Source organism: Macrotis lagotis, chromosome X (genome assembly GCF_037893015.1).
Source record: "Macrotis lagotis isolate mMagLag1 chromosome X, bilby.v1.9.chrom.fasta, whole genome shotgun sequence".
Lineage (NCBI taxonomy): Eukaryota > Metazoa > Chordata > Mammalia > Peramelemorphia > Peramelidae > Macrotis > Macrotis lagotis.
The window spans coordinates 643,750,198-643,760,897 of NC_133666.1; the positions used below are offsets into that span (position 1 = coordinate 643,750,198).

At 45.7% G+C, this 10,700-nt stretch overlaps 1 protein-coding gene across 1 annotated transcript; it reads left to right on the forward strand.

Moving 5' to 3' along the window:
- Positions 1-4,421: 4,421 nt before the first annotated feature.
- CFD (complement factor D) lies at positions 4,422-8,781 on the forward strand. The gene is made up of 5 exons (XM_074204478.1): positions 4,422-4,533; positions 6,047-6,203; positions 6,541-6,685; positions 7,770-8,027; positions 8,343-8,781. Exons 1-5 carry the CDS (start codon positions 4,476-4,478, stop codon positions 8,508-8,510), a joined length of 786 nt encoding a protein of 261 aa, XP_074060579.1. The 5' UTR covers positions 4,422-4,475; the 3' UTR covers positions 8,511-8,781.
- The last annotated feature ends 1,919 nt before the right edge of the window (positions 8,782-10,700 follow it).

Genomic DNA, 10,700 nt, shown 5'->3' on the forward strand with positions numbered 1-10,700 from the left:
ACTTTGGACTCAATGGAAAAGACCCTGATGTTGGGAAAAAAAGGAAAAAGGGACGACAGAGGATAAGATGGATAGATATGGGAACAATAGACATGAACTTGGATGGCCTTTGAAAAATAGAAGGGTCTGGTGTGCTCTGGTCCAGGGGGTCATGAGAGTGGACCATGACTGAACAAAAACAATCATACACTACACAATTTGTTTTGTCAATCCCCGGTAGTAGGAGAACCCCTTAATTTTCTATTTGGGGCTACTATGATATGAAGTCAGAAATAATTTTGGACCTATTGATCTCTGGGAATTACGGGACTATTAAAAATGAGTATTGAGTAAAGTCCATTTGATCTGGCAATTAGAAGATCATTGGTAACTTTGGGGAGGGTAGTTTTAGTTGAATGATAAAGTAAGAAGTCAGACATTACAGAATTAAGAAAAGAATGAGAAGAAAGGAAATACTATTGATTGAAGATAGACATCTCAAGGAGTTTAGTCACAAAAGAGAAGGATATTGGGATGATAATCACTGGGGATGAATACATAGACACCACTCACCTCTAGGATAGATGAATTCAAAATGCAGAAAAACACAAACCTTTTTGGATTTACAAATGTGTGAATGGGTTACTAGGTGGCACCAAAGTGCAGAGGGCATCAGGTCTGGAGTCAGAAAAACTTATTTTCCTGAGTTCAAATCCAACTTCAGGCACTTACTAGCTGTATGATCCCGGGCAGGGCACTTAATTTCTTATTGACTTAGTTTCCTCATTGTAAAACAGTGATAATAATAGTACCTACACCCCAAGGTGATTGTGAGAAACAAATAAGAAAATATTTGTAAACATCACACCTAATACTTATTCCTTTCCCCTATTCTTTGAGGGCTTCATTTTTTTTTTTTTAGGAATTTGGAGTTTTGTTTACTTGGGTTTTTTTTTAACTCATGTGGGGAGTTGGGGGGACAATGGAAGGAATGGGTTACTTTTTAGTGCTAATGTAAAAAACCATAAACATTAATAAAAAAACTATTTTAAGTGATTTGTATAGTCATAATTTTTTATTAAAGATATTATTTGAGTTTTACAATTTTCCCCCCAATTTTACTTCCCTCCCCCCACCCCCCCACAGAAAGCAATCTGCCAGTCCCCACTCTGTTTCCATGTTGTACATTGATCCAAATTGAGTGTGATGAGAGAGAAATCATATCCTTAAGGAAGAGACAAGAAGTCTAAGAGGTAACAAGATCAGACAATAAGATATCTGGGTTTTTTTCCTAAATTAAAGAAAATAGTCCTTGAACTTTGTTCAAACTCCACGGATCTTTATCTGGATACAGATGGTATTCTCCATTGCAGACAGCCCCAAATTGTCCCTGATTGTTGCACTGATGGAACGAGTCCATCAAATGGTTGATCATTGCCTCCATGTGGCTGTTAAGGTGTACAGTGTTTTTTCTGGTTCTGCTCATCTCACTCAGCATCAGTTCATGCAAATCCCTCCAGGCTTCCCTGAAATCCCATCCCTCCTGGTTTCTAATAGAACAATAGTGTTCCATGACATGCATATACCACAGTTTGCTAAGCCATTCCCCAACTGAAGGACATTTACTTGATTTCCAATTCTTTGCCACCACAAATATAAATATTTTTGTACAAGTGATGAAAAAACTATTTTTTTAAAAAAAGAAGGCAGGGGCAGCTAGGTGGTATAAGTGGATAAAGCACCAGCCCTGGAGTCAGGAGTACCTGAGTTCAAATCCAACCTCAGACACTTAATAATTGCCTAGCTGTGTGACCTTGGGCAAGTCACTTAACCCCATTTCCTTAAATTAAAAAAAACTTTTTTTTAAAAAAAGGCAATATTATATCTATTCTAAGTTTTCTCTTCTCTAGATTAAATCTCCTCAACTCCTCTGGCTGATCTTTGTATTTTTTTTCACATCTCCTTACCATCCATGTCATCCCTTCCTAAAATTTAACCCCAAGAAGGGGGACAATACTCCAGATGGGGTCTGATGAAGGGAAAACCCAATAGACATGATTAAGTCACACACACACATATTTCAAGGTATAAGTAATAACACACCCTGTTGAGAGATCGAGCCATCCTCTGCCAGTAAGATCCATTCACTCATGCCATTAATCTATTCCCTAGTCCAGATCAGTGAAAAGACATTACCCATCACAAGAACTCTCCACATCTGCCCAGGTAGGGAGAGACTTCTCCTTTGGGAGGAAGGTCCTACTCTTCTCCTCTGGGATCCCAATCTCATCCTTATTTGAAGAGAGGGTTCCCCTTGGATCTTGGACCCTGGGTCTCCCAGCTGACATGTCACAGTACTATGAATAGGTCACTAGACTGGGAAGTAGGAGACCTGGTTGTCACCTGGTCAGCTTTGAACAAGTCACTATGATTCTCCGACTCTCCTAGGAGAGTGGAGTTGTCCTGCATCTCTTTCCTGAGGGACCAGGCTCTCTTTGCTTCCCAAAGAAATCAACCAGATCTGTCTTCATGAGAAGCAGCTCTTCTTTCTGTACCTTTTTCTGTAACTATTTCTGTCTGTCCCTTTCTAATGGATGCAGGAATATTGGGGCTGGCTTGGACCTTGTAGCACTGCTCTCTATGTCTGCCAGATGACAGGGTTGGATAGATAAGTGCAGAAAAAGGAAGGGATTTTGCCAAGATCATACAACAAACCGAGATTTAGCTATGGGGGAAAGTTGAAAGGAGGTTAAGGAAAATGAAAAAAGGACTCCCTTCTAGCTTTCTTCTCCACTAATTTGTAACTAGGCTGTGTAGTGATGAGGGTCAGGAATCTCAAATCCAGCTTCAGACATTTACAAGCTGTGTGACCCTGGGCAAGAAACTTCATACTTCTGTCTGTCTCAGTTTCCTCATCTGTAAAATGGAAATAATAATGATAACACCTGCCTCCTAGGGTTGTCGTGAGAACTAAATGAGATAAATAATTGGAAAGTGCTTATCCCAGTGTCTGGCCCATGATAAATACCATATAATTGTTAGCTATTACTAATAATAGGAAAAGGGGGTATAGTGAAAATTATACTGGACTGGGCGCTGCTGCAAACTCTATGATTTTCTTTAGCTTTCCCTTTCTCTGAGCCTCAGTTTCCTCATCTGTAAAATAAGGGAATTACACCAGAGGATCCTCAAGCTCACTTCTAGCCAAGAGTATATTGGTAAATGTTTAACTAGTTCTCCAGAAATATTTTTTTAAAGGAAAGAAGGAGATGGCTAGGTAGTGCAGTGGATAGAACACTGGCCCTGGTGTCAGGAGTACCTGGGTTCAAATCCAGCCTCAGACACTTAATAATGACCTAGCTGTGTGGCTTTGGGCAAGCCACTTAACCCCATTGCCTTGCAGAAAAAAAAAGAAAGAAAACAGGATCCCCTTTTAAGTTTAACCACATTTATATTTTCTCCTTCACTTTCTTAGGTCTAGACAACCAAAAAAACAAAAAAAAATCAAATTCGGTTAGTAGAATTTGCCAATTTCCTAAGTATAAACCGTCCCACTTAAAATTCAGCAGCCAACTGAATCAGCCTTCTCTAGTTCATTTTACAGAGGAGGAAAACTGAGGCAAACAGGGTGAAGTGACCTACCCAGGATCACTCAGCCACTATGAAGCTGATGCCAAAAGTAAACTCAGGAAGAGTTTTCCTGACTCTAGTTGTCCTAAGCCTCGGAGTGGTTATAGGTCTGGGGGAGGTGGCAAATGCTGCTGCTGCTGCTACTACTACTACTACTACTACCACCACCACCACTACTACTACACTACTACCAGCACTGCCACCACTACCACTACTACCACTTCTACCGCTACTACTACTACTACTGCTACTACAACTGCTACTACTACTACTACTACTACTACTACTACTACTACTACTAATAATAATAATAATAATAATAATAATTCTTTGAAGAGCAAAGAAGACAACAACCATCCACCAAAGTGACTGGAGGTATGAGTTGCAGAATGATGTTTATTAAAGTGAGGGTTAAACTTTGACCCTGGGGTGAGGGTGGAGAGAAGAAGGCGGTGGGGAAAGGGGAAGTGGGAGAGAGCAGAAAGAGGACAGGAGAGAAGGGAGGGGAAGACAGTGAGGAGGTTCAGAGGAGAGGGAGGAGGGAAGAAGGGAAAGGAATGGGTCTCCTCCTGCTCTCAGCAGGTTCCAAGCACTGGCATCTCCCTGCTCAGGTCATCCCAGGCTTGCTGTTTCTGCCCAGAGCCCCTCAGTGACCGAGGCTCCAGATGTGCACCTCCCCCACCCCCACCCGCAGATGTTTTTGCCAAATTCTTCTTCTTGTGAAATCATGGGCTTTCCTTCGTTCTGGGCCTTGTTCCAGATCAAGACTGCTCAATCCCCAGGCCCCGCCCCAGCCCAGCACACTCCTCATAAAGCCCCTGCCCCATTTCCCCTCTCTGGTGGAGCTCGGAGGCAGGAGAGAGACGATGATGGCTTCTTGGGCACGGCTGGTGGCTCTGCTCCTCCTTGGGGTGGCAGCCTGTGGTGAGTAGAGGTGGCCTCAGGGATGCTCCCTCACCAGTCCCCTCCCTTCCCCCACAATCCCTCCACCACACCTCAGAGGCAGAGGGCTGTTATGGAAAGAGCCTTCGGCCCTAATTAGACCACTCTGGGTCTAATCTCAGTTCTGGCCTGACTCTAGGTAAGGGGCTTCCCTCATTGCCCTCATCTATAAGGTAAAAGAGGTAGATGATAAGATCTGGACTAGAACCTGTTCTCTAAGTGAAGCATTCTTTGATTCTCTAAACTGAAAATGGCAGAGTCGGGACCTGGGGATGAAGTTAATAATAGTCTTCAGGTCTATGATGAGGAAAGAGCATTGTAAAACTTAAAGAAAAAAAGAACTAAGAACCTTGGATCTGGAATCATGAAGACCTGAATTCAAATCTGGTCTCAGATATTTCCTAGTTGTATGACCCTGGACAAGTCATTTAACTGCTATCAACCTCAGTTTCCTCATCTATAAAATGGGCGTAATAATAGAACATTCCTATCCTGTTGCGAGGCTCTGATCTGATAATATTTGTAAAAGCACTTTGCAAATTCTATGATTGTATTATGCAAATAACAATGATATCGGGGAGCATGAGACCAGTGCAAAGAAGAGATCCAGACTAAGATTGTGAGAAACTGGAGAAAGCAGAGACCCTTTTCATTCATCAAGTCAGAGGAGGCTTGAGAGAGCTTCGTCTGAACCGGGCCACAAAGGAAGATGAAGAGTTGTGAAAGGTGAAATTGAGAAAGGAGTCCATTTTAAGGGCGGAAGGCAATCTGTGCAGAGGAGGAAAGAGGAAGGAGGGGATTGGTTAACAGAGTGCCCTGGCTAGTTGCACCATGGAGTGCTCCCAGGGGAAATAGACTGGAGCCAAAGCTTCTCGAGACCATCTCCTTTATTTTACAGATGAGGAAATTGAGGCACAAAGAAATCTAGCCATGGAAGGGACCTCGGAGGTTTATGGTCCATCCCTCTCATTTTACAGGTGGAAAAGAACTCTGAATTTGGACTCAGAGGGCTACCTACCCTGCTATATGACTATTGGCAGGTTACTTAGTCTATTTGGACCTCAGTTTCCCCACCTACAAAATGAGGGGATGGACTGGAAAATTGCTAGGGTCCCATGATATTCTTTAGCCTTCAGTTTCCCCGCCCCCAATGTTGCCAACAGTACAGGGGTGAGGAGAGAGTTCAGCTCCTGATAGGGAGAGTTTCTCTCAAAGTCTGGAAAGTCAAGGCAATTCTAAGGCCATCTTCTCTGTTAAGCCTTTCCTGATCCTTTCAATCCTTTCCTTGGATTCCATCACCCTATCTTTACCTTACACTCATTCCATATAGAACTTCTGCATGTCCATGTCATCTTTCTCAATAGAATGCAAATGCCTTCAGAAGAGGAAGAGTTTCTTGATTTGGTTACAAGAGGGGGAAATGATTGCTGGTTGACTGATCGGCCGACGGAGGCCAATCCAGCGGCTTCCCCTCACAGACCTCTTGTTTTCCCAGCTGCCCGTCCAAGAGGAAGGATTCTAGGGGGCAGGGAAACCATACCCCATCTCCGACCATATATGGCATCCATTCAGGTGCATGGGGAGCACCAATGTGGGGGCTTCCTTCTGAACGAGTGGTGGGTGCTGAGTGCGGCCCACTGCGTGGAGGAAATGTGAGTCCGGGTGGGTAGAAGTGGGGCTGGTCTGTGGGAATGGGGATGGGCTAGGGAGGAAGATAGAGGACAGGAGAGGGAAGGAAGTAGAACTGAGAAGGCTGAGATGGGAGGAGAGTGGAAGTAGTGGAGAATGGGTGCCAGAGTTGGGGGGAATTAGGACCCCAGTAAAAGCTTAGGCTTCTAGCCACTGGGTCCTCCCATCCCTTCCCTATCCATCTCCCCATCCCTCATTGACTTAGGGCCAGCAGGGCTATAAACAAAAAATGAGTAAGAAATGAAGGGAAACATGGCTGAGGTCAGCTAGGCCAAGAATTTGCTGCCAACCCTTCCTCAGATCACCAGAATCTGTCCGGGTGCTTCTGGGAGCTCATTCCTTGACCCAACCAGAACCTTCCAAGCATCTCTATGAGGTCCGAAACCTCTTCCCACACCCAGAAAGTAGCTCTGACAACATCTACCACGACATTCTTCTCATTCAGGTTAGTGGGACCCCTTGCCGCCCCCCCCACCCCACCCCACTAGAAAAGTCCAGGGCTTCTTGGGGAACCTCAAAGCATATAAAAATCCCAGCCCTGGGGCAGCTGGGTGGTACAGTGATTGGAACACCCTCACCCCCGCCCCCAGAGTGTGGACGACCTGAGTTCAAAGCCAGCCCCAGACACTCCATACTTACTAGCTGTGTGACAGGGGAAGTCACTTAACCCCATTGCCCTGCAAAAACAAAAACAAACATAAATTACCCAGTCTTTCTCCTTCCCTTTCCTGGAGAGCAACTAGGAATGCTGCTTTAGTAATTTCCACCTGTCTTTGGGGGGGGGGCGACAATGGGTTAAGTGACTGGCCCAAGGTCATACAACTAGTACTTAAGTGTCTGAAGCTGGATTTATCCACTGTGCCACCTAGCTGCCCCTACACCTAAGTTTTTTTTAAAGAAAGATTTTATTTATTTTGAATTTTACAATTTTTCCCCTATTCTTGCTTCCCTCTCCCCACTACCCACAGAAGGCAGTCTGTTAGTCTTTATATTGTTTCCATGGTATACATTGATCTCAGTTGCATTGTACCTAAATTTTTAAGAGATTTCAAAGTGATGCATTTTCCCTCTTATAATCCCTTAGTTGTTGCTTTCTCCCAAAGGTCAACTCAAGAGTCACCTCCTGCCTCCCTTTCCTGATTCCTTCCTGTCCCCAACTTCCAGAACTTTACCCCAAATTGCTTTGTGAGGACTTTGTATGTATTGGTGTTAGTGATAGGAATCTAGCCCCTAGCATGCCCTTGACAAAGGGATTAGGAATGCTCAGCCAAAGCTCTTTAGCTTGTAATGGCCTAGAACCCCAGGTGCTTGGAGATCCTCAGCCAAAGCTCATTCCTTTCTCTTACAAAATAAGGTGGGGCTCCTCAACTGTCTGACGCTTGGAGATAGATGTTCTATCTGGCCTCAGTCTTCTCTGCTCCAGCCAGCACCACCATACAGGGGTGGGAGCTGGAGGTGCAGGCAGGAGCCACAGGCCTAGGCCCCCTGAGGATGGATTTCCAAGCTTCCCTCTCTCCCCCTCCTCCCAGTTGTCTGAAAAGGCCACCCTGGGTCCAGCTGTGCAGCCACTCCCATACCAGAGGGATGCCAGAGACATACCTGGAGGTACTTTCTGCTCTGTAGCAGGCTGGGGCATCATCAGCCACACTGGCCGGAAGCCGGACAAGCTGCAACAGGTTGATCTGCCCATCATGGACCGAGCTGTCTGTAATCAGAGAATCTACTATGACAATGAGATCACAGACAAAATGATCTGTGCTGAAAGTCGAAGGAAAGATGCTTGTAAGGTAAGGGGCTGGGGAAGGGCCCTGGTATGGAGGGGTGCTGTGGTGGATGGGATCTTGATGTAAGGCAAGTTCTGGTTTGGAGTGGTCTTTTTTTTAAAAGGCTATGGGGTTAAGTGATTTGCCCAAGGTCACACAGAGGAGCAATTATTAAGTTTCTGAGGCCAAATTTGAACTCAGGGCTTCCTGACTCCAGGGCCAGTGCTCTATCCACTGCACCACGTAACTGCCCCCACAGTGGAGTCTTCATAGGGAGGGGAAGGGGACCCCTCCAGCTTGGCCACCTTTCCTGACATGTTTTCCCATGTACCCCCATAGGGTGACTCTGGGGGACCCATTGTCTGCAATGGGGTGGCTGAAGGCATCGTGACGTCATCACGCTCCCGAGTGTGCGGGAACTGGAAGAAACCAGGGATATACACTAAGATTGCCAGCTATGTGGACTGGATCGACAGTGTTCTTGCTCAGCATCCTGAAGGTCTTTAGGACTCCCAGGCTGGCAAGAGACCTAGCAGACCTAAGGGCCCCGTCTCTAGATGTCAGCTTCAGTTTCTGAGGATCCCAAAGCCCTTGATACATGTTGTCTTGAAGCCCATTAGCATAATTCCCCCCATCAGGGGAATCCAAGGGAGAGAGATGAGCTGGGAAAGGTGGGATTGATTAGCAGGGTCCCAAGTTTCCCAGTTATGGAATAAGGAGGGAGAAGGGAGAGACACTTATTAAAGGGATTCTCAATAAAGATTTCAATTCAAAATCATCACATTAGCATCCTCTCTTCTGGGCTGAGGAGGGTTTAGGGACACAAAAGAGCTGAAGGGGGTTAAATGGAGAAACAAGGATGAACGGATTTGCTGCTCCTGGGTAGAGTTGGAGAACATGACTATGGTTTTCACATAGAACATTGTTTTAACTGGGAAGGATGTTTGAACAGAAAATGACTGAGCTGGAAGAACCTTTAGCATCCAGAATGTCAGAGTTGGGAGGGCCTTTAGAATCCAGACAATCAGAACTGGAAAAGCCCTTAGAACAGAGAACATCAGAGCTTGGGGTGCCCTTAGAACCCAAAATATCATAGCTGGAAGACTCCTTAGAACAGAGAATATCATAGCTGGGAGAGCCCTTAGAACCCAAAATATCAGAGTTAGGAGGGTCCTTCTGCATTGTGCCTTTCCTCATCATGGTTTCAGTAGATCAAAGGTTGGCTTAACAAATTAAATGATCAAATACTTAACTCATATTTTGCAAGAAGGTACTGTAAATATCCCATAAAAGTAAAAGAAAAATTCAGATTCTCTGGTACAAAAAGAGGGTAAAAACATTTTATGAGGATTTCCTAGATTCCAGGGTTGCCGCACCTCCAAACCCTGCCATGTGGAAGGAATGTGTTGAGTGACTTGCCCAAGATCATACACCCTGGAAGGGTCTGCTGTAGGATTTGAACCCAGGGTCACATGCAATATCCACCAACAACTGGATTTAATTCAAAACCTCCAGAGTCCTGTTGTCTGCAATGTGGATTTTCCTGTTGCCAAAAGACATCCCAAAGCCTCCATGTTTCAGCACATCATGTTCATGAGTTTCTATGTCCAAAAGCAAGTCCATCTTGGTGCTCCCCTCTCCCTGCCTCCTTCCTTTTCTGGTGATGAGTCTCTCTGCTCTCAGCTAGGCTGGTCCTTGGCTGATGGGCAAAACCTTTCATTCCTCTCCAATGAGGGGACTCTACCAAAACCTGGGCTCTACCCCGCCATAGCCCTCAAGAGCCCAGGGTCTCTCCAAGTCAGGAGGAAGAAATCAGAGGATTTAATAGGCATCATTTAATGTGAAATGTGGATGATAAGCATATCAATGAAACAATAATGGGAGGGAGGAAGGAGGGAGCAGAGAAATCCCTGAGATAACTTCCTGAAGTCACAGTTTTTGAGCAGGATGAGAGGATGAGAGACAGGCCGAAATGGGGGGGAGCATGGCTCACAGATCAACCTGAGCAAAAGCAAGGAGATGGGAGAGGAGAAGGCACATCTGTGACAATGGTGAATTATCCAGTCTAGCTGAGGGGCCGACTGAATGGAGGGTAGGAATATGAGAGAAGCATCGAGGGGGCCAGAGTGACTCTAGATGATGAGACTGAAGGGCCTCCAATACCAGGCAGGAGAATTCAACCTTCCTCAGGCAGCACAAGAGAGCCCTCATAGGCTGCTCAAATCAAGAAAAGTCCAGATGCATCCATGAGGAAGATCTGTCTGGTAGTAGGTGTGGGATGGAGTGGGAGGGCAAGAGGTCAGGATGGAGGCATTTGAGGTTCTGTCTTGGGCCAAGGGTCCCCTGGACCAACCCTGAGAAGAAGCAGACAGCTGATGTAGACAGTAATGCCATAACCCAGGAAGGAAGCTTTTCACCCCTTTTCCTGAGCTCTGGCCCACCTGTCCTCTTCCTCCTTGGCCCCCATCCATTATCAACATCTCCTCCCTCCTAGGATTGTCCCCTAGGATGCCTGTCAGGCCAGGATCACCCTTGGCTGAACTCGAGGTTGTTCCCCTGCAATCCCTCAGCCAAGGCCTCCAGGGACCCAGAGGATTGGGTGGAGTTTCCCGTCTCAAAGGTCTGTCTCTTCTCCATCTGGACTTGGCTCTCCAGTGGCCTTGAGAACCCTCCCCCAAGAGCTTTCCTGTGGCACAG